The 24,683-nt window shown below is 43.7% G+C and overlaps 1 protein-coding gene across 1 annotated transcript; it reads right to left on the reverse strand.

Annotated features, from left to right (window-relative positions):
- Positions 1-678: 678 nt before the first annotated feature.
- AGMAT (agmatinase (putative)) lies at positions 679-9,762 on the reverse strand. Its single transcript, XM_020873781.2, has 7 exons — positions 9,449-9,762; positions 7,693-7,895; positions 4,907-4,955; positions 3,645-3,840; positions 3,026-3,205; positions 1,787-1,871; positions 679-1,118 (listed from the first exon to the last, which is right to left on the reverse strand). Exons 1-7 carry the CDS (start codon positions 9,745-9,747, stop codon positions 1,045-1,047), a joined length of 1,086 nt encoding a protein of 361 aa, XP_020729440.1. The 5' UTR covers positions 9,748-9,762; the 3' UTR covers positions 679-1,044.
- Between the last annotated feature and the right edge of the window lie 14,921 nt (positions 9,763-24,683).

A 24,683-nucleotide genomic window follows, 5' to 3' on the forward strand; every position in this document is an offset into this window, starting at 1 on the left:
TGATTTAACCGTGGACACATGATCAACAGAATCAAATCTGCATGTTACTCAATACATGCTTAAGATCATCACGCCTTCACTGCAGATTTCGGGTACTGCTGTCTTAGAGGGTAGGTCAGCTTGAAGAGAAGATAATGTAACACAGGCTTAGAGGGAGTAAGTTCAGGAAGTGTATAAGCAGCCCTTTGGAGGCCAGCTCATGTTACCTGGTTTAGAAGACATTCCTGCATCTTCCTCGGGTTTTGAGTGGGAAGTCTTTTTATTAGGATCTGCACATTCTTTTCCTTTCACACTTTGTTTAATGTTCACAGAAGCCCTAAAACCAAGATGCAGTCCTAGGCTCCTCAGAGTAGGGGCTATATTTTAAAGGAAGATACTATAGAAATCTGGAATGTTTCTACAGTATTTCATAGGATTTTTTCATTTCATTCCTCCAAATTATAGATAAACTGCATTCTCCATCCCTCTCCCCTTCATCCTCCATCACCATTCTTCAAAGGAAAAACATGGAGAAGGAAATGGCAACCCACTCCAGTATTCTTGCCTGGAGAATCCCATGGACACAGGAGCCTGGGGGGCTTAAGTGCATGGGGTTGCAAAGAATTGGGCACGACTGAAGTGACTTAGCACATATACTTAGCACATATGTATATATTAACACAAACTTTATATCCTGCATAGTTGCAGACAGTGGGTTTTTATTGGGTCCAAGGTATCAGCAGGCTATGTGAAGGCAATGCCTTAATCAGTACATGCCTCAGTGTCCCCAGGATTAAAAGAAAACGTGGGGGGATAAAAAAAAGAAAAAACAGCACAAATGCATATTTTTTTTTTAAGTTAATTCAAACTCCTGAGGAATATTGGCTGTTTGGATTCTAGTTTTACTGAATGCCCTGATGGTTACAGCTACCAATGACATTTTTAGCAGAATGTTTTATTGGCATGAGCTCTTCAGTTCTCAGATTCTGCTTGCACACAAGTGCTTCCGGAGAATTAGCATCTGTGCAAGCTGTGGTTACATCTTGCAGCATCACAGGACAAGGTTCAGACGACGGTCACTTTGGGGAGAACACACAGCATCTCAAACAGCAGGTTAGCTGCCACCAGGGCTGTGTTTCCTACAGAAGTGGAACCCAAGCATGAGCAGCGCGCACTCCACTGCCTTAGGTCAGCGCCCTGCCTGCGCCCCCTGACCATGCGTGGGCATGCACTCCCCGGCATTCCCTCCATCCAGCACCGTTCAGGAACAGTGTTTTAAAACTCAGAAGGCTCTGTTTACTCAGGCCAGATTTCCCCAGAGGAAAGCCTGTCATCATGCTGTGTATTGTATTTATTATCTATCCTCTGAACCTAATAGGCCCAAGTCTGTAAACTGCTACATTAAAATTATTGGGATGGCATCTGCTTTGAATCTCTCTTCTAAACCAGCTGACTCTCCCAGTTTATTAATATTTATAAATATCATTTGTGCCTTAAGAATTCACTCTTCAATGAAATATCAAAGGCGAATGGCACTGTGCCACCCCATCACTGAACTGCAGGCTGGTTTCTCTTCTGCTGATGGGTGGGGCCAGCTACTAATCCTTAGCTGCCTCCCAGGGGTTCTGTTAGGGTTCATTAGCTCACATCTGTACAGTGTGCGTTAATAGGTCTATTTTCTTCACTGTAGGACATACTCAGTAGGTTCCCGAGTTGTCTAAAAGGACCCATCCATCTACTTATTAATTAGAGGAAGACGGTTTAAACTAGCAGCTGCCTACAGATCACACTTATCTCCCTTACTCACCAGAAGGATCGTAGGGTGGTGAAACTTCCACGAGGTCACAACCCACCACATTTAGGCCTTGACAACCCCGGATGATCTCCAGAGCCTGTCCAAGATCAAGTTTGAGTTGTCCACAATGGTAACCACTGACAACAGAAAGCCACCAGTAGAGGCCTCCATGGATTTCTCCCAACCCAGAACCCCCCCTTCAACTTGAAACTGTCGCTCTCCCTCAATAAACATTCACTCACCAACAGGCCCGTGGTATCATCAGAAACCAGCTAACCAATCACTTCAGTGCCATGCATCTAGGCAGCAGTCCCCATTTTTGGCACCAGGGACAGTTTCATGGAAGACAACCTCAGAGGTGGGGAAAGGCCCCTCTAAGGTGAAAACATTTAGCTCAAAGAACTGACTGAACACAGGAGCAGGGGGAGGGTGGCCCAGGCAGAAGGAAAGACACGTGCGGAGGCGCCATGATGGAAGAAGTACTGTAGTTAGAAGACAGGATAAGTGAGAGGGGTGGTTGGAAGAGCACCACTTTGCCTCCATTTTGCAGGTGAAAAGCTGAAAGGATGCCAAGCAGAGGAATGGAGTGTGTTCTAGAAAACTGGCGGGAACCAGGAAAGGCTTCGAGAGAGGCAGGTATGACCATCCTCCTTTCTGAGAGGATAGAAGATAATCAGTTAGGTTCAAGCAGTCTTCATTCATTTACTCCAGTATCTGTGAGTACCTCCTACTTATATGTCAGACACTATCCTCAGTTCCAAGAAGAGTGAACAGAACAAAGGTCCACACCTTAGAGCTTTCCTTCTGGTTATAATCATACCCCAATTCTGCCTCCCTGTGTGCATGCTGAGCACACCTATGAAAGCTTTATTTGAGGGTTTCCAAAATTCCTGAACTACCTTGGGAGGTGGTTCATTCCACTGTGCATATATTTTAAATTGAACCCCCCAAAAAATAAAATGTGGTGCTTAACAGGGGGTACTACAATACTATCCCCATGGACAGGTGGACCAGAGGCAGAAAGACCAAATAACAGACTGTTATCATATCCCAGAAAATGAGAGCCCTTGCCAATATCAGTTGCTCATCAGTAAGGGAAAATCCAAACCTGTGATCGGCCCTGAGAACAGTAAAGGCCCAAGTGCTCTGATTTTAAAATCCCATCAGATTCCTGAAGACTCAATTCAAGTCCCAGGAAAGTGGGAGACTCAGTGTCCTCACCCCCAAAGTGTCACTGGTGGAGTTCCTTACCTGACTAGGAGTAAGACCAGCAATTTCAGGTGTCCCTGTGCCCGGGGCGTAAGCAGGGTCCAAGCCATCAATATCAAAGCTGATATAAATGGGTCTGCCTCCCATCTGCTGCCTCACTTCCCCCATCAGAGGAACCAGTGACTTCAGCCAGCAGTCTTCAGCCAGGACCACCCGGAAGCCCTGGAAAGGTAGAAATTGGAGCAGAAGTTTGACACTTGGGCCTGAAGTATTTACAAGGCATTGTCTATGGGCCCACTGTATTCTCAACTTACATGCACCTCACATTTGACCCTCAGTCTCCATGAGGAGGGAACTGTCATCCCCATATCAGACCCATTGATTTGGGTCTGGACCTCCTTGGCTCTTTTCCAAGCCAGCAACATCTAAGGGCTTGGTTTGTTTCTGATTGTCTCCCGTCCCCAGCGATAAGGCATCATCTGCCTCATCAGCTAGCACCCTTGCTCCTCTCTGCTCCACATGATGCAAACGCAGCTTCCGTCCCCACTCTGTGAACTTGATCAGCAGAACCTCATTGAATCCATAGCTACCATTGAGTGGCCGATGGAGAGGAAGGCAATGTGAGAGGCTGGGACAGCAGGAGGGGCTTTCGGTCTGTCACCTGGCTCCGGCTGTATCTGTAGGTATCCAACGTCGTGGAAGAGCCCCGGATGCCAATCTGCACCACACGCTTGCAGTCCAAGAGTCCCTCGTCCACACATCGGCGGAAGGGGGTCCCGTGATAGAGCTTCTCCCCTAGGGCCTTGTCTGCTGTGTCCATGTGAGCGTCCACATGCACCAGCCCCACAGGACCATGCCTGTTGACAACAGGGCAGCTGAGAGGCCAGGCCTCCCAGTGGGGCCCAAACACAGCCACCCTCCAGGCCACCAAATCCTAGTGACAACTCACAGTCATAGAGGGGAGGAAATCTGGCATCAATTACCAGCCTTGCAACTGGCTTCTGATTTCAAATTCCTGAGCATCTCAGAAGAAAAATAAGCTCAGAGGAATCAGGCAGACAATAGTCATGTGCTTTAGCTGACCCTCTCTACCTCTCACCCACAATTTTCTTTACTTAAAGACAGAGAGTGCTAGGTGGGATGAGAAGATAGGGTGGTGACTCAGGTGAGCTCATGTGAAGGCTCAGCAAATCAACACCACCCTTTCTTCAACTGCAGTACCAAGAAGCAGCTTCCCCCCAGCTCTCTATAATTTCCATCAACCCTGCCAGCCACCCAAAATAAACAGACAATCCAAATCCATGCCAGGCTAACATAGCTTCAAGAAAAGACTTGGGCCCACCCACCCCCAGCCAGAAGGCTACCCACATATCTCTCCTCTATATGAATTCTGGAGCAGCATCACCTCCGCCCATCTGTCTGTTTCTCAAAGTAACCAAAATTAGTCAACGCCTGGTAGACTTTCACTACTGGAAAAATCCATCTCCTCAACTTCTGGGAAAGGGGGCCTTTCAGGAAAAAACAGGGCCTCCCCTCAGCAAGAAACACCACAGTGCTTGTCAGTATTTGTATTTGGCCTTTGAAGCAAAACAAAAGCAAGTTAACTGGGGTTGTGTATTTCAGTAAAGGCTCATCTTCCAAAAACAGAGGCAAACGCTGAGCCTGCATAACAGCAGATCTAGGGCAAGCGAGGGTGGCCAAGGCATTAATAATAAATTGTCTTGGCTCCCAGCTGGTGACTGACAGACACACCTGGAGCGCGACGTTAATTTTGATCCATAGAAACAACTCAGTGGGGAATTTCCTATCACTCCCAGTAACCTGAGCCGGCAGAAGTCACCTGACGCCCTCTAGCAGCAAGCAACTCTTTCTCCAGCTCCTGAATTTTGAAACCTTGCTTGGGCTCCGCCTTTTGGGACTTACTTTTCTGCTATCGCTTGCAATATAGGATAGGTGATTGTATGATCTCCACCTTCAAAGAGAAAAAAAAAGAAGACAGTTTGTAATGTAGATTTGGAATAAGATTTGAGGACCATATATCACCTAGAACCATCTTCAGTTTGCCCAATTCTGCCATCTTTTCAATTAGACTGGAAGAACTACAACCATAGCTAAAATAAGATCTTGTTCAGTGATGAAAAAATGGCCACTAAATGCCTGACATTACATTGTCATTTAAAAGAGAAAATTAAGGGACTTCCCTGGGGTCCAGTGGTTAAGACTCCATGCTTCCAATGCCAGAGGTCTTGGATTCAATCCCTGGTTGGGAACTAAGATCCCACATACTACATGGTGTGGACAAAGAGTAAAAAAAAAAAAAAAAAATTTTAAATAAGAGAAAATTAAGTTAAGGCTTATAATTTAAGCTTTAATATAGTCAAAGCTCTGGTTTTTCCAGTAGTCATGTGTGGTTATGAGAGTTGGACCATAAAGAAGGCTGAGTGCCAAAAAATATATGCTTTTAAACTGTGGTGCTGGAGAAGACTCTTGAGAGTCCCTTGGACACCAAGGAGATCAAACCAGTCAATTCTAAAGGAAATCAACCCTGACTGATGTTGAAGCTGAAGCTTCAATACTTCAGCCATTTGATGCGAGGAGCCAACTCACTGGAAAAGACCCTGATGCTGGAAAGATAGAAGGCAAAAGGAGAAGGGGATGACAGAGGACAAGATGGTTGGATGGCATCACTGACTCAATGGACATGAATTTGAGCAAGCAGCAGTCCATGGGGTGGCAAGATCTGGATACAACTGAGTGACTGAACAACAACAAAATTAAGGCTTATGGGGAAAATAGTCAGACCAGCTCTGCCCAGGTAAGCTTTCTGCAGTGACACACATGCTCTGTATCTGCACTGACCAACATGGTGGGCCCTAGCCATTGGCTCTGGAGATGTGGCTCATGCAACTGAGGAACTGAATGTTTTATTTTATTTTATTTTATAGCAATTCAAATAGCCATCTATGGCTAGGGGCTACCATACTAGACAGTACAGGCCTAGAAAAGTATTACCATTGATAATTATTAATAATAACAAAAGCTATTATAATTGAAGCTTAAAACATGCCAGTCACAAATCTGCATGCTTTATATGCACCTTAGTTATATGCCTCTGACAATATAAGAAGGTAGGTGGTGGTGTTATTCTTCCCATTTTACAGATAAGGGAATGAAGCATGAACAGTTAGTGAAAGGTAGAGCTGAGATTTCAAACCATGACAGCCAGAAACCACTCCTTACCACTGTGCTTTGCAGGCTAGGCCCTCTAATTTGACAAAAATAAATTTGGGAGGGACTTCCTTGGTGGTCCAGTGGTTAAAACTCTGAGCTGCTACTGCAGGGGACACAGGTTTGATCCCTGGGTGGGGAACTAAGATCCACATGCCAAATGGTGCACCCAGTAAAATAAATAGGGCTTCCCTGGTGGCTCAGTAGTAAAGAATCTGCCTGCCGATGCAGGAGACATGGGTTCAATCCCTGGTCTGGGAAGATCCCATATGCCACGGAGCAACTAAGCCCTTGCATCACAACTATTGAGTCTATGTTCCAGAGCCCAGGATTCACAACTACTGAGCCCACGTGCTGCAACTACTGAAGCCTGTGCTCCCTACAGCCCCTGCTCCCTGCAGCCCCTGCTCCGGAACAACAGAAGCCACCGCAGTGAGAAGCCTGTGCACCACAACTAAGAGTAGCCCCTGCTCGCTGCTATTACAGAAGAGCCCATACAGCGACGAAGACTCAGCACAGCCAATAAAGAAATAAAATTATTTTTTAATTCCAACTGGATATTTAGAAAAAGGTACAATTTTGACTATTTGTGAACCGAAAGAGAAACGCTACAGTGAGAGTGGAGCAGGATGGAGGGGGAGGGTCAGAAGAAAGTTGCCCTATAGATTAACATAGACGCTGATGAGAGAAAAAAAGGCCCCCTTGCAGTTCTCACAAATTAAGTCATTAAAACAACATCCTTGAAATAGTTTAAAAAGCCACAACTAAGCCCCTGCTAGCAGCTTTCTTCAGGCACAAGATCAAGGGTTGGGACAAGGTGAGGTGGGTAGAGGCACTTGCTAAAATTAAAGGAATAAATTGAAGGATGCAAAAAAAAAATTTTTTTTTTCCGAAGGATGCAAAATTGAAGGAACACTTGAAAAAAAAAAAAAAAACCCCAGTAATTGGGGAATTCCCTGGTGGTTCAGTGGTTAGGACCAGATTCAATCCCAGGTTGGGGAACTAAGATCCTGCAAACTGCAAGGCCATTAAAAAAAAGACAGAGACAGAACTACTCAGTCATCAAGATAAATACTATTTTAATGTAATATTTTTAAAATTCAAAATCAGTGCAAGAAAAAGAATCCATGATAAAATTTTAAAAAAGATAGGATCAGTAATTGTGCTATTCTGAGCCCTACTGGAGCATGAGGCAAAAAGGGAAAATCAGTTATGCATATTGTTGGCTTTTTAGGAACCCCTTAAATTTTGCACTAAGGTAAATGCCTCACTTGCTTCCCCCGGCCCATCCCTGTCATCCTACTAGTCCAAAAAATGTAAATATCCTCTCCCCAGGGGCCAAAATAAATGAACTAAAAATGTTCTCTTTCCTTCTGTCTCCATATTCACAGTGGTTTGCCCTGGAGAAGTAACTGTACTCCAGCTAACGATAAATAAACCCTGAGCTCAGAGAACTACACTCGCCTTGCAGCTGCCATTACCCAAGGTCAGAGGAACACAGCCGGCTGCTGCGATTTTCTGATAGGCTGCTCGGATCAGGCGGCAGCTGTCCTGAAGGTTGTAAAGATTGACATTCACATCGCCTAGGTCTGCAACCCTGAGGAACTGGAAGGGAACAGCTCCTGTGCTAGGATTGGCAGTCCTCAGCAGCACTGATTCTTCTCGGATCCGTCGGGGTCCAAATCTGGAAGAGGAAGAGTCACTCTGTGAGCCATCCCTAAAGGTTGAGAGGCTCTCCCTGGGCCAGAGCTTTCCAGGCTCTGTGCTGGGTCTGAATGAATCTTTGCTGCAGGGTTGGGGTTCGTCCTATACATTGTAGAATGTTAAGCAGCAACCCTGGTCCTTGCCCACTCGATGCCAGCAGCACCCCTTCCCACATGTTGCCACAACCAAAAACGCATCCAGACTCTGCCAAACGTGGCCTCTGGGGGGAGAGACACACCCGGATGCTCCCGCAGAGAACCACTCAAAAGTTCAAAGCTCAGTTGTGTCTGACTCTTTGTGACCCCATGGACTATAGCTCGCCAGGCTCCTCTGTCCATGGGATCTTCACAGCAAGAATACTGGAGTGGGTTGCCATTTCCTTCTCCAGGGCATCTTCCTGACCCAGGGATCAAACCAGGGTCTCCCGCACTGCAGGAAGACTGTTTACCATCTGAGCCACCAGGGAAGCCCCTGGGAACCACTGATCTGGCCTATATAGTGAAGAGATTAAAGGCACAGATTTAGAAGGCCACCCATCACCAATTTACTAAATGTCATTAGATAATTTCTTAATCTCTCTGATCTTGAGTTTCCTAATCTGTAAAGTAATAATGACATTTACCTTACTCTGCTGGTGTAAGTAAATCAGGTCATCTATGTAAAGCAACTTGCACTCAGTAGGCATTTAATAAAAGGTGGCATTAATAGATCAGTAGTCAGCTGGAATATTGCTGAGCTGAGTCAGAAATAGCTCATGTTCAACTATTAGGAAAATCGATTTTACCTCTTCTAACTTAATCTTAGGACTTTTGGTAAGATTGGCTTCACATGCCAAAGCAGGAGACTCCGGTTGGATCGCTGGATTGGGAAGATCCCCTTGAGAAGGGAATGGCAATCCACTCTGGTATTCTTGGCTGGAGAATCCCAGGGACAGCGGAGCCTGACGGGCTACAGTCTATGGGGCAGCAAAAGAGTTCAACAGGACTTCAGCTTCTAAACAAAAACAACTTGATCTTAAGAAAACTGCCTTATTTGGCGGGCTTTACTGGCGGGCCAGTGGTTAAGGCTCTGCGCTTCCACTAAAGGGAAGCCCGTTCCATCCCTGGGCTGGGAAATAAGATCAGGCATGCCACCTTGGCGCAGCCAAAAAAACCTGCCTTATTTTGAGCAAACTTTGAGTCAGGTGATATCTAGAGGTTTTGGGAAAAGGCAGCCAGCTTCTGTTCTCAAATTTAATGTCCCCTGCTTTTGTAAACCGGAAGTACCTACAGCCACCATCCCAGCTAGGCCAGGGAATGGAGAAGTCTCGATCCCTAAACCCCCTCTTTCTTTACCAATGGGTGACACACGTGCTGAGCCCTTGGGATTACTTGAGGCAAATCGACCTGCTTCCCTGCCCCCAAAGGGCACTTTGGGGCTTGACCCTGACTTCCAACTCCACTCCGGGTGAGCGAAAGCGCCTCTCCATGAGTTTTGTATGCACGGTGGCCGCCAGGCTGCCCGACACGTGTCCCCGAATCCTGCTGACCTTACCTCGCCCCAGGCCGGTTGGAAGTCCCAATGTCCAGCGGCACCCCGACGAAGGCGGCGTCCAGCCCCTCGGGAGAGGCCTGCACCGGCAGCCGCATCATGGAGCAGATGCCCACCGACCGGGCCACGAACTCGGAACTGGGGGGTTGGTTCCGGGGGGCGTCGGAGGCCTGGCGGCTCAAGCGGCGGCTGAGGTCGCAGAGTCCCGCGACCGGACGCGCTCGGCCCCCGGGAACCAGTCTCCGCGAGCCCCAGCCACCCCCCAGGCCCCTTGCGTAGGTGGACGCCAGCAGCCGCAGCATCCCGCCCGCCTGCCCGCCCCGCTGGTCCCCGCAGCAGCCAGAGCCCCAGCCGCCTCAGGCTCAAAGTGCAGGGGCGCCCGGGGATCATGGGCAGGGGAGGGGCTCCAGGGACCCGGCCGCTCGCTTCCCTTCACCCTTTTCTGAACTTTGGCCTCTAGCTCTTTCGGTAAATAGAACTAGTCCCGCGGTTCCCGGCTGACGTCCACTGCACTGCCCCCGGTGGGTATGCGCCCCCTAGAATCCGGCCCTTGGCAGTTTCCTCTCCCAGAGTAATACTTTTAAAACCTGAAAGATATGAAGGGGAAAGACCTTTCTCTAAGCGAGAGAACTTGGAGCTTTTTTTTTTTTTAAGTACCAAGAAATGTCTGAATGGGAGTCTCAGGAAGCAGAAAGTCTTTCTTAAATAACTTTTTCTAAAAAGGACTTAGAGGCCAGTGCGTGCCCAATCATGTCCGCCAGGCTCCTCTGTCTATGGAATTTTCCACGCAAGAATACTGGAGTGGGTTACCATTTCTTACTCCAGGGGATCTTCCCCACAAAGGGATTGAACTTGAGTCTCCTTTGTCTTCTGCATTGGCAAGCAGATTCTTTACCATTGCACCACTTGGGAAGCCCCTGAGAGGTGAGTCCACTGGTTAAAAAAAAAAAGTTTTATTTGTAATGAAGTTATGGAGCCATTGGATGGTATTATATATTTTTAATCTCTAGAAGTTGAGATTGAATGGGAAAGGCTGGAGTTTGCATTAAATTGGTCCCTTTAAATAAAATCACACATTAGGGAAATCCCTGGCAGTCCAGTGGTTAAGACTCCGCAGAATCCATGCTGAGGACCCAGCCTTTTCCTTTTCCAGGGGATCTTCCTGATCCAGGGATCGAACCTTAGTCACCTGCATTGGCAGGTGGGTTCTTTACCACTGTGCCCTAAGGGCAGCTGCTATATATACATATACCCACCCTTTTAGATTCTTTTCCATTATAGGTCATTACAGTGTATTAAATAGAGTTCCCCATGCTATATAGTGTGTGCGTGCTCAGTTGCTTTAGTCGTGTCCAACTCTTTTCGACCCCATGGGATTCTCCAGGCAAGAATACTGGAATGGGTCGCATTTCCTCCAGTGGATATTCCCAACCTAAGGATCTAACTCACATCCCCTGTGTCTCCTGCACTGCAGGCAGAGTCTTTACCGCTGAGCCCCTGGGGAAGCCTGTGCTATAGAGTATAGGTCTTTCTTAGTTTAACACATTTTTACCCAGATTCTACCATTTCTTTCACATGGCTTGTCCTGAACATATCATTATCTTACCTTTTTTTTTCTTTCATTCTCCTCACAAATATTTGCGTGCCTGTTATATGCTAAGCACTATGCAATAACGACTCCAACCTCTCCATCATTCACTGCTACTGAACATGCCTGTCCTTTAAACTTTCCAGAGGGGTCTCTCTGATAGGTGTGCCCCTGCTCACTCTCCTGCTCTCTGAAGGCTCCTTCTCTGATGGCAATCTCTTCCAATACTAAGATAACCATTTTCACCTGGATTTCCCTGGTGGCTCACACGGCAAAGCGTCTGCCTACAATTCGGCAGTCCTGGGTTAGATCCCTGGGATGGGAAGATCTCCTGGAGAAGAAAATGGCAACTCACTCCACTACCCTTGCCTGCAGAATCCCACGGATGGAGGAGCCTGGTGGGCTACGGTCCATGGGGTTGCACAGAGTCGGACACGACTAAGCAACTTCATTTTTACTTTCTTTCACTTTCACCTAGGGCTTCCCACGTGGTGCAGTGGCAAAGAATCTGCCTGCAAGTGCAGAAGAAGCAAGAGACATAGGTTTGATCCCTGGGTGGGGAAGATCCACTGGAGGAAGAAATGGCAACCCACTCCAATATTCTTGCCTGGGAAATTCCATGGACAGAGGCCTGGCAGGCTACAGTCCTTCAGGTTGCAAAGAGTAGGAACCTAGGGGCAGATAATTCACAACCCAGATCCCAGCCCTGGGCTCCAGGCACCCATTTGCTAACTCCCTGGATGTTTTGGGGGGTGGATTTTTTGTTTGTTTGTTTGTTTGTTTTATTTGGCTGTACCTGGTCTTAGTTGTGGCATGCAGGGACTTTAGTTGCAGCATTCAAACTCTTAGTTAAAAAAAAACGTGGGTCCACTAGTAGTGAATCCTCAATCATTGTTGAAAGTGACAGTGAAAGTCTCTCACTAGTCTCTGACTCTACGTGACCTCATGGACTATACAGTCCATGGAGTTTTCCAGGCCAGAATACTGCAGTGGGTAGCCTTTCCCTTCTGCAGGGGATCTTCCCAAACCAGGAACTGAACCCAGGTCTCCCCCATTGCAGGCAGATTCTCTTTTTTTTTTTTTCCTTTTTTGCAGGCAGATTCTTTTTTTTTTTTTTTTTTTTCTTTTTTTGCAGGCAGATTCTTTACCAGTTGAGCCACAAGAGAAACCCAAGAATACTTGAGTGGGTAGCCTATCCCTTCTCCAGAGGATCTTCCTGACCCAGGAATCAAACCAGGGCCTCCTGCATTGCAGGTAGAAGACAAAACTCATCCCCATCCCCCGTAGGTGTGCCCTCCGTGAAGCACAATATTTCTTTGGTGTTTCATGTTTGATCTTGCAAATTTATGCAAGGTTTTCATTCCATTTGATAATACATGTTTATTTTAGCATAAGAATATTTTATTTCCTTCTCTTGGCCACGAAGCTTGTAGGATCTCAGTTCCCCAACCAGGGATTGAACTCACACCCTCAGCAGTGAAAGCGCAGAGTCCTAAACACTGGACCACCAGGGAATTCCCAAATACTTTGTATTATTTACCAGTTAAAATTTCCCCAGGGAGTTCTCTGGTAGCCTCATGGTTAGGATTCTGGGCTTTCACCCCAGGGCCTGGGTTCAATCCCTGATTCAGGAACTGAGATCCTGCAAGTCTCTAGGGGCAGCCAAAAAACGAGAAAACAAAAAAATTTCCCCCCAAACTTGAAAGTACAGCTGTCACTCTAGTAACTCATCATTTAATCCAGCCCACCAATGTGTACATCCTTGAGGCACCCCAGTCAGGGAAGGGTGGACTTAACATGTCAACCTGAGCAACTTACTCTTCTAAATCTATTTCCTACTCTGTAAAATGGGAAGATAATTTTTAGTGGATGTTCTTCTGAGGGATAAATGAGGTCCACTGTGAAAGCATTGTAAACCATGCATTGATAAATAATAGGTAGTGTTATCATTTACTGTTCTATTTCCTTTGCTCCAGTTTCCCAACCATGGTCATTGCACACTGGTGTATTGCAATTGGGTTACAGGTGAAATACAACATAAAGATCCCATGGATCTTGGGCCTGCCAGCTAGAACAACAACGTCTGGATACACGCAACCCATGGGGAGAGCTCCTCTTGGGATAATCCAAGCAAAGGAGAGTGTGACATCCTGCCTGGCAATCACCACAAGTAGGCAGAAGGTCAACGGTATTTGCTGCTTGCCATATGTTACCACTTGGACATCAACTTCAGAGGCCAGAGCAGCAGAGTACACTGCTGCACGTTACAGACAAGGGTCCAGGGCCCTGCTAGAGGAAGTGAGTTCCAGGGGCCAAGTAGCAGGAGCTGCAACCCAAGGTGGTCAGGGATGGAGGGGCAAGGAGACTGGTTGGAGGACTCTGGCCAGAGCAGCTTGAGAGGGCTGACCCAAATCTGTCTTCACATGGAATCAGATATATCTGTCCATTTGGGGCTGGTGTCCAAGCAGTGTCCAAGTTAACTTCAGGGTGGCTGCTTTAACAATGCTTATAGGCAAGGGCTGGTGGCTTAGACAGTAAAGAATCTGCCTGCAGTGCGGGAGGCCTGGGTCAGGAAGATCCCCTGGAGAAGGGAATGGCAACCCACTCCAGTATCCTTGGCTGGAAAATCCCATGGACAGAGGAGCCTGATGGGCTATAGTCCATGGGGTTGCAAAGAGTTGGACACAACTGAGTGACTAAGCACGCATAGGCAAGGGTAACGTGAAAAATACTTAACATCTGAGATGGCACAGACATTACCAATCAGAACAGATGTCAGCTAACCATAAACAGTGAATACTAGTACATACTAGGTGGGTATCACCCCTGAAGGAACATGCTTTAAAACAGAGCTGTCTCATTATTTTTAATATTTATTTGACTGAGCCAGGTTGTAGATGCAGCAGGCTGGATCTTTAGTTCCTGTACATGGGATCTAATTCTCTGACCAAGGATCAAACTGGGCCCTCTGTAACCAGCCCCCACTGAACCACCAGGGAAATCCCATGTGTCATTATTTTTAAATGTTTGACATGAAACAGTCTGATTGGATTCAAGATCCACTAATGGAATAATAAGAAATTTCAATTGACAATTTTAACAAAAGAAAATAAGACATTTCTTTAAATATTTTAACTTTTATACATTTTTTTAATATTGAAATTTCATTTTAAATTTTATTATCTGTTTGAGTATTTAAATATTCATGGCTGTCAAGAACTTAAACACATCCTTCTGGAAAAGTTCTGGTCATTATTGCAAGTAGCTATTTTAAGCTTAAAGCCTGATACTGAAAAGTTACATTCATGGGTGGGGCGTGGGAAGGAGGCTCAAGAGGGAGAGGATATATGTATACATATAGCTGACTCACATTACTGTATAGCAGAAACCAATACAATATTGTAAAGCAATTATCTTCCAATTAAAAATAAATTTTAAAAATAATAAAAAAGTTACCTCCAAAAGAATTTTTAAATAAGAGAAAAATAGTTACATTCACAGAAGAAAGTGAAAATTTGCAATGCATTTTATTTGGAAACTTTATATCAGCTCAATATTTAATGCTGTCCCTAATAATTTTATTTTTCAAATCATAATTATACAGTATGTATTGTTGTTGTTCAGTCCATAAGTTGTGTCTGACTCTGTGACCCCATGAACTGCAGCACACCAGGCTTCCCTGTCCTTCACTGTCTCCTGGAGTTTGTTTAAACTCATGTCCATTGAATCGGTGATGCCATCCAACCATCTCATCCTCTGTCACCCCCTTCTCCTCCTGCCCTCAATCTTTCCCAGCATCAGGGTCTTTTCCAATGAGTTGGCTGTTCGTATCAGGTGGCCAAAGTATTGGAGCTTCAGCTTCAGTCCTTCCAATGAATATTCAGAATTGTTTTCTTCTAGGAATGACTGGTTTGATCTCCAAAAAATATAATTTTTTAAATCAAATCCCATATAGATACCCCTGAATCCCTCCTCCACTTACCTCCCCTTTACCTCAGTGGAACATACAAATTGGGTAATTTTCTTTTTTTTTTTTTAATTTTTTTTGGAGTATAGTTGATGAACAATGTTGTGTTAGTTTCAAGTGTACACCAAAGTGATACAGTTATACATATACATGTATCTATTCTTTTTAAAATGCTTTTCCCATTTTGGTTGTTAAAATTGTATAATTTTCTATGTATGCCATGACAAGAAAAAGATTCCGAAGCACTCTTCTAGTAAATTATGAGTTCTGATGTCTCCTTCTTCCTTTTGGCTGGCCTCCAAGGGTAGCGCTTTGTAAAAACCCAGTAATATAATGTATGTTTGGTTTGCTGAGTGACTGACTAAATGATTGAACAGATCTTCTGGAAGCCACAGAGAGCACCTCTGGGGTGATTAATATTTCAGTCAAAGAACAATCACGGCAGCCAAAGCATGTAAGGAAACACCATGTACGTTTGAGCTGCCTGCGTGGATTTCCTTTGGCCTAGCGAATGATGCAAGGGTTACAGAGAAGTCAACAGTGAGCTTGTCTGTGCTTGTGGAGGCTCAGCAATGACCCTGCAGCAACTCCAGCTTCCCGGAGACACCTGGCTGGAGCTTTCTGGGACACTCCACTCACCTTGTTACATCATCAGCGTTCATCTTGACCTTGCTTGTCCTCTGCCTCTAAAGAAAAACACACATAATTTTGAAAATGTTCAGAATGCTTTCATTAAAATTTGTCCAAATCTCCACTCTTCCCTTTATTTTACCTATATTGTTACACACAACAATGCTTCATGGAATACTTTACAAACTCACAATGGAGTTACCTCCATTGTTGGAATACAGAAAAGAGTATCTACTATTTGAACACTAGATTGATTGTTCTATCACTCTATTCAGCTTCTTGAATGGAAGCTTGGTTAATCGGACCACTTTTATCCAGATGTCAAGTAAAGTGGCCCCTCTCCGTCTTTCTGGTCCAAAATGAAGCTCCTGAGGCAAGAGAAAGGGGAGGCAAAGCAATAGATGTCTGTTGTGCAGTTTCAAAGTCAAGCCAGCAGAGGGCACGGAAAACTTCTGCTTAATCATTTCACAAAGAGAAGGAGAAGTCAGGAAATGGACAGAGCTCTCATTCAATCACTCAATCAGGTAACACATGGTTTAAGTTATTTAGTCAAGCAGGTTTCATCCGGACACCTCAACAGTTTGATAATACAACAGGCTGTCTTAATATAATCTTCAGACGGTCTGATTTACTATTGGAGTATAACTGGTTTACAATGTTCTGTTAGTTTCTGCTGTAAAACAAAATGAATCAGCCACATATATCCTCTCCCTCTTGAGCTTCCCTCCCACCCCCAGCCCCCATCCCACCCCTCTAGGTCATCAGAGGCCCTGAGCTGAGCTCCCTGGGCTATACAGTCAGCTTCCTGTGCTTGCATGCTCAGTTATTCAGTCATGTCTGACTCTGCATCCACATAGACTGTAGCCCACCAGGCTCCTCTGTCTGTGGGATTTTCCAAGCAAGAATACTGGAGTGGGTTGCCATTTCCTCCTCTAGGGGTTCTTCCCGACCCAGGGATCAAACCATGTCTCCTGAATTGGCAGGTGTATTCTTTACCACTGAACCACTTGGGAAGTTCATTCAGCCACTTCTCACTAGCTATCTATTTTACACATGGTAGTGTATATATGTCAAAGCTACTCTCTCAATGCACCATTTGATTTCTGTCTTAACAAAAATGTTTAGATTCAGTCTCCAATGCATTTTTAGATGGCATTCTTCTTTGCCTAAGGAAGTCAGCTGATTCTGAATAGCTCCTCTTCATCTGCAGAGTGGGGACTGTAAAAGCTAACTAAACTTTTCAGACTTCCTGATGATGATGTAGATCTGAAAGTATATCATCAACCTGGTCCTTAGAGAGAAAGGCATTAAACAAATGCAAGGGCTGATTATTAATTATAAACTATATACTCTGGGTATATAGATCTGGCTCAAGTTATTAGTGAGGCGAAACACTCAATAATTGATGGCTAAAGGGAACTCCAGAAAAACATCTACTTCTGCTTCATTGACTACTCTAAAGCCTTTGACTGTATGGAGCACAACAAACTGTGGAAAATACTTAAAGAGATGGGGAATACCAGACCACTTAACTTGCCTCCTGAGAAACCTGTATGCATGTCAAGAAGCAACACTTAGAACCAGTCATGGAACAACTGAGTGGTTCAGAATTAGGAAAGGAGTAGAACAAGACTGTATATTGTCACCTGCTTATTTAACTTCTATGCAGAATACATCATGCCAAATGTCTTGGCTGGATGACTCACAAGGTGGAATCAAGATTGCCTGGAGAAATACCAAAAACTTCAGATATGCAGCTGACACCACTCATGGCAGAAAGCAAAGAGGAACTAAAGAGCCTCTTGATGAGGGTGAGAGAGGAGAGTGAAAAAGCTGGCTTAAAACTCAACATTCAAAAAACAAAGACTATGGCATCCAGTCCCATCACTTCATGGCAAGTGAGTGAAGTGAGTGAAAGTTGCTCAGTGGTGTCCCTCTTTGTGACCCCATGGACTGTAGCCTGCCAAGCTCCCCTGTTCATGGGATTCTCCAGGCAAGAATACTGGAATGGGTGACTGTTCCCCTCTCCAGGGGATCTTCCCAACCCAGGGATCAAACCCAGGTCTCCTGCATTGCAGGCAGATTCTTTACCAGCTGAGCTACCAGGGAAGCTCAAGAATACTGGAGTGGCTAGCCTATCCCTTCTCCAGGGGAACTTCCAGACCCAGGAATCAAACTGAGGTATCAGGCATTGCACGCAGATTCTTTACCAGCTGAGCTACCCAGGACGCTCATGGCAAACAGAAGGGGAAAAAGTGGAAACAGTGACAGATTTTATTTTCTTGGGCTCCAAAATCACTGTGGATGTTGACTGCAGCCATGAAATTAAAAGATGCTTGCTCCTTGGAAGGAAAGCTGAGATAAACCTAGACAGTGTATTAAAAAGCAGAGACAAAAAAATAATAAATAAAAAGCAGAGACATCACTTTGCTGACAAAAAGCTATGGTTTTTCCAGTAGTCATGTATGGATATGAGAGTTGGACCATAAAGAAGGCTAAGAGCCAAAGAATTGATGCTTTTCTTTTTAATTGATGCTTTTGAACTGTGGTGCTGGAGAAGACTCTTAAGAGTCTCTTGGGCTGCAATGAGATCAAACCAGTCAATCCTAAAGGACATGAGCCCTGAATATTCATTGGAAGGACTGATGCTGAACCTCCAATCCTTTGGCCACCTGATGCGAAGAGCCACCTTATTGGAAAAGACTGATGCTGGGAAAGACTGAGAGCAGGAGGAGATGTGGGCAACAGAGGTTGAGATGGTTGGATGGATCATTGACTCAACGGATAAGAGTTTCAGCAAACTCTGGGAAATAGTGAAGGACAGGGGAGACCTGGCGTGCAGTATTCCATGGTGTCACAAAGAGTTGGACATGACTTCAGGACTGAACAACAACCAAAATGACTATAGCTTAAAATTAAGTTTCTAAAGTGATACAGAGCTCTAGGACACATGGGAAAATGCTGTTTAGACAAATGTATGAACCAACTCATGCCAGGTAACTCAAACCAGGAGAACATCTTCATATATGTATTTGGAGGATAAAGATCAATGCTTGAAGTACAGATGAGATCTCATACAAATAAAGCATGTATGATACAAAATCAGTGTTATGATAAAGTACTGTTTCATAAATGACTTGCTTTTACACCTTAATTTCCTTCTGAATTCAACATGTGCTATATTTTATCTCATTTGTCCTTCCAATTATCCTATAAAATAAATAAGATATATTACTTATATTTGATAAGGAAAGTTAAGTGGTAAGTCTGTGATGTCACTGTATATTACAAAGCAACTTCCTCCTTCAGATCCCAAATTAGAGATGATCTTACATGTCAAAGGTTTCAGTCAGAGTGGTTGGGAGGGAGGGTGTTTCATCATTTATTGGATAGCTTAGAGGATAAAAGGATTCCCCTGTATTGACATTATTCCCATAGCTTGGAATGGGACTTGTTTCAGAGCTCCACTTTTGACACTTAAGATCCAGACTCCAAATATTCACTTCATTACTTAAACCTAGTTTCTGGAACAGTGTGTGTGTTAGTCGCTCAGTCATGTCCGACTCTCTGTGACCCAATGGACCGTAGCCTGCCAGACTCCTCTGTCCATGGAATTTTCCAGGCAAGGATACTGGAATGGGTTGCAACTAACACACACGCTAACACATACATCCAGCTGTTTTACTTTCTGTACAGTAGAAACTAACACAACACTTGTAAAGCAACTATACTCCAATAAAAATTTAAAAAAATAAAAATAGTGTCTCTATCCTCCTTTCAAACAATAGAAAAAAATGTAATGCCAATTACTCCTCTCTTCTGGAACAATACCCATACCCATACATCACTCAGTCGTGTCTGACTTTTTGCGACCCTGTGGACTGTAGCCCACCAGGCTCCTCCATCCATGGGATTCTCCAGGCAAGAATACTGGAGTGGGTTGCCATTTCCTCCTCCAGGGGATCTTCCCAATCCAGGGATTGAACTCAGGTCTCCCACATTGCAGGCAGACGCTTTAACCTCTGAGCCAGAACAATAGCCATAGCTAAATAATCTGTCCTAGGGAATTCCCTGGTGGTTCAGTAGTTAAGACTTGGTGCTTTCACTGCTGAGCTGCGTTTGACCCCTGGTTGGGGAACTAAGATCCCACAGGCCTTGCGTGTAGCATCTCTCCCCTCTCCCGCAAAAAAACTGTCCTAGCCTGGAGTTCAAAAAATAGAACAAGAATTAGAATCAGGCTTTCTGATTTCTAATCTTACAGCCTGTCCACTGCCTGTGGATGAGTCAAAGAGATGTTTTTTCTTTTGCCCTTTACTTGATTTTCTAATGAATAAAAGCTTTTTTTCTTAACACAAAAGTAATACATGTGTATGGTACAAACTGAAAGTCTACTATAGTCTATCCCAACTCAATCAAGGTTACCTTTCAGTGCATATTAGGCTTTTGAAACTATCAACACAATTTAGCCTATATAAAGTAGTTGGCAACTTCCTTTTTTAACTTTAAAATGCCTTGTAAATCTTCAAGATAAGTTAAAAAAATTATTTAGGTGTAATTTATATGCCAAAAAATTCCTCTATCTCTAAGTGTATAAATCAATGATTTATTCTATAAATTTGTGCAAACAATACCACCACAACCCAGTTCTAGAACACTTTTGTAACCCCCAAAACTTCTCTCATGCCTGTTAATAAGCTTTTTAAAGGACACATTTTTGCAGATAATTACAATCATAAATAACAAGTCCCAGAAATTTCCATTTTGCCTAGCTTTCATTTGCTACCAGCAGGCAAGAAGAAAATTGCAAAAGCCCATCAACAAATGTTGGAAGAATACACCATAAGCTGATCGACAGCTGTTTGCTCAAAATAGTTTATTCATCCACTCCAGCTTTTACTGAGTGTCAGCCAAGTGCCAGGCTATTGGTTAAGTCTGTAGGAATATAAAAACAAGAGAATAGTTGTCCTCTCCTGGAATCAACTGGATGTGAGTTCAACATTATGCAAGTTAAGAATTTCAATATTTAATGGGTTAGAGTAACAAAAGTGATAAAATCAGTGTGATATTTGGACTTATGTTTCCAGAAATCAGGATGGAGAAACAGGGACCAGATTCAAGAGTTCCAGCTACAACAACCAAGAGAAATAAACTATGAAGCAATGGTTTTTTTTTAATACACTGGACATCAGACCACAAAGGACAGTACTCCCCCAAAAAGGAACAAATGAGGTGAGACCTGTTACTGCCCCAGCACTGCCTGAGTTTCCAGGCTACAGCACAGCAAAGGAAAACTGAGGCAGAGCTTAGACAAGTCCTGAGTCAGGCATACAGACCTGAGTGTAGGCATTGCATGGGACAGAGTAACAGAGAAGGGGGAGCAGTTCAGAGAGAGAGAGAACCCCAGAGATTTCTTCCATTGTTCACCCAGATACTGCTTAGCACCTGTGTGTTAAGAAAATTACCCAAGGCTGGGAAAAGAACCACTTGAAAGGATTGGAGGGAAAGGTGCCTGACTCTTACACCCAGCTGGGAATAGTGCCCATTCTCACTAATCAGATTAGAAAAAATCATAATTGTGGAAATTCCTTGGTGGCCCAGCAGTTAGGACTTGGGGCCTTCTCCGCTGGATACTGGGTTTGATCCCTGGTTGGGAAGCTAAGATTCTACAAGTTGCATGGCACTGCCAGAAAACAAGAAGAAAAAAATCATAATTTATAGATCACTGGAGGTCTTGCCTCAGGGGAATAATCAGGCCCAGAGTTAACACTGCTCTGTTCCTGTCTAACAGATCTTAAAAGCAAAACCCAAAAGAATCAAACTATGTCTAAAATAACTACACCCCAGAACAAAGTTCAAGTGTATAGGAATACAAAAATATCCAGCACTGGGAAGTCCCTGGCTGGCAGTCCAGTGGTTAGGACACTGCATTTGCACTGCCAGGGGTATGGGTTGGATCCTTGGCTGGGGACCTAAGATCTGCTCAGGTTTCTTCCCATAAGATCTTACAAAATGAACTTTCTGGCCAACTCAATATATCCAGTACTGAACTAGGTAAAACTTACAATATCTATCATCCCATAAAGAAGCATCAGGTATGCAGGGACAGGAGAATGTGATCTATAATGAGGAGACAATCAGTAAAAACTGACCCAGAGATGACGCAGATATTAGAATTAGCAGCAAAGACATTAAAATTGTTATTAAAGCTGTATTCCATATGTTCAAAATGGTAAGTATGAGTAGAGTCATGGGAGATATAAAAGGATTATAATTGAACTTTTAGAGATGAAAAATTTTTTAAAAGAGATAAAAATTTATAGGGGAGGAATAATTATCTCCTTTATTTTGGATGATTTATATATGCAACATAAAATGCAAAAACTTTTCTCTCTCCCTTTTCTAACAAATATGTCATGGTAGTAATCTATACTGAGTATGCTATCAACCAAAAAATCACTTCCTTCATTTTTCATCCATGAACTCAGACCTCCCTTATTTGGTGCATCTAACTGCTTGGAGCTTAACGATGGAGTCTATATTTCATCTTGTTCGTTTCAATCCATCATTCTAACCTGTCTCGATCTCTGTGAAACTTGTTCCTGTCAGCTGACTCAGTGCAATCTCCTCATTCTGTGTCAGCTAAACATTTAATAAACTTGCTCTCCTTGACTTCATCTAAGTTGCCAGTAAAAATCCTGAATGAGGCAGAGTACTTTAGCACAATCTGGAGAGATCTCCTCTGGGTAAACAAGGTACTTTAGTCATCATGCTTTGGGAAAACTATGATTCTGAGATTAAGATCACACTGAATAGGATTAATGGTGATTAAATATTGCCCCCTCCCCCAAAAAAAGATTAGTAAACTTGAAGACATAGCAATAGAAGTTTGATGAAATAAAGAAAAAAAAAATTTAAAAAGGACAGAACATCATTAAGCTATGGGACAAATTGCAGTAGCCTAATACATGTGTACTTGGGAGATCTCAAAAGAGAGATATGGTCAGAGAAGTATATGAAGAAAGACTGGTCAAAAATTTTCCAAATTAAATGAAAACTGTAGATCTAAGCAGCTCAATAAACCTCGAGCACAGAAAACATTACAGAAACCACAGCACCAAAACCTGAGTCAAACAGCCTACTTGGGACGTTCAATTCTTTCATTAATGACAATATAATTATTTTCATTAATTTTCACACATATGAAGCCCCATCAGTTCTATAGACCATTGTGCTGGGTTCCTGGATATCTAATTGTTCTTATATCATTTAAAATTTCTTCGTTTTTAACTGAAGCATAGATAGGCTAGCCTTCACTGCTTAGTCTCTGTTCAGAACTGCAGGTGTACTCTAATTTGATGAAGCTTTTAAAAGAAACAAAGGACGGGGAATGTTTGGTGAGTCAATGGGACATCCTTCAATGCCAGAAGAAATTTCACCTTCTTTATTTAAAAGTCTTTTTAACAACGAAAATGTTGACAGCCTTAAGCCTTTTCTCTCAAATATTTTAAATCCTTGGAAGGTCAAACTAAGAAAATACCTGAAATGAGTACTGAATGGAGATTCTATGTAGACTATCTGCCACTGGTCACTTCCATCCTACAATTTTCTCTTCATATGTAACTGAAAGCTCACAAATGTTATAAAATTGTTGCTTTGGCATAAAATCAGATACAGAAAGGAGGCAGTTGTGCCAGTAACTAGAAATAGCAATTACCTAAGACCATTACTATTTGAACTGTGTATCAGCCCAACAGCATCCTCTGCACTTGGGAGCTTTCAGGACATGCAAAAAGTCTCAGGCCCTGCTGCCGACCTTAAAATTCACCATATGCATTTTAACAAGATCCCCAAAATGGTTTCTATACACATTCAACCTTGAGAAGAACTGATGTCTGACAAATAGTTTTTCTGGTCATGTTTCCTTAGGCATGACAAAAAAGAAAAAAAAGGTTAGCGAAATCTCCCCATCTTATTCCACAAGTCAATAATTAGAATGAAATAAGTGAAAGCAAATCCAAATATAAATGAGGTACTTATAAACTAGGTACATATGAAATATCAACTTAATTTATATTTGGACTGAATTTTATTTATTTCATTCATATTAGGTACATATGAGATATCATATCATACATCTGTACATAATATCAACAAAAATCTTCCCCAGTGGTTCAGCGGTGAAGAATCCGCCTTCAGTGCAGGAGACAGGGGTTCACTTGATTGAACCCAAGTCGCGCAGGAGACAGGAGTTCAATCCCTGGGTCAGGAAGATCCCCTGGAGGAGGAAATGGCAACCCATTCCAGTATTCTTGCCTGGAGAATTCCATGGACAGAGGAGCCTGCCGAACAGCAGTCCATGTCACAAAGAATCAGATACAACTTAGTGATTGAGCACAGGAAACATCAAACTTTCTAATAAGCAGTGAGGTATATACAAATCCCAAGAACACCACAGTATTTCTGGATTAAAAATGCTCAACAGCAAAAAGACTGCCAGTGTTATCAGAAATGTCAAAGGCAAGAGATTCTTTTTTTTTTTTTAAGTTAGACATATAAACTTAAAATTTTTTACATAGTCAAGTCAAAAGTCAAAAAAATATATATGTGCTTTCCTGACAGCTCAGTTGGTAAAGAACCCGCCTGTAATGCAGGAGACCCCGGTTGGATTCCTGGGTCGGGATGATCCGCTAGAAAAGGGATAATAGGCTACCCACTCCAGTACTTCGGGGCTTCCCTTGTGGCTCAGCTGGTAAAGAATCCGCCTGCAATGCAGGTGACCTGGGTTCGATCACCGGTGGGCAAGATTCCCTGGAGAAAGGAAAGGCTACCCACTCCAGTATTCTGGCCTGGAGAATTTCACGGACTATACAGTCCATGAGCTCGCAAAGAGTCAGACACGACTGAGTAACTTTCACTCTCATATATATATATACACACACACACTTTTAAAAAATCGAAATCTGTTATCCTTCACTTCACAAGTACTCAAGAAACAATCGTTTCAGGGATGCAGAGCACACAAAGTTCCAATTTCCCTTTTCTGGCCAAAGCAA

This window comes from Odocoileus virginianus, chromosome 11 (genome assembly GCF_023699985.2).
Source record: "Odocoileus virginianus isolate 20LAN1187 ecotype Illinois chromosome 11, Ovbor_1.2, whole genome shotgun sequence".
Classification (NCBI taxonomy): Eukaryota; Metazoa; Chordata; class Mammalia; order Artiodactyla; family Cervidae; genus Odocoileus; species Odocoileus virginianus.

Excerpts from the sequence above, each read along its gene's own strand:
- AGMAT (XM_020873781.2), bottom strand. The coding sequence starts at position 9,747 with ATGCTGCGGCTGCTGGCGTCCACCTACGCAAGGGGCCTGGGGGGTGGC. Across the intron at positions 3,841-4,906 it reads TTGCAAGCGATAGCAGAAAA|GCATGGTCCTGTGGGGCTGG; the intron begins GTAAGTCCCAAA and ends TGTTGTCAACAG. Across the intron at positions 3,206-3,644 it reads ACAGATACAGCCGGAGCCAG|GGCTTCCGGGTGGTCCTGGC; the intron begins GTGACAGACCGA and ends CTACCTTTCCAG.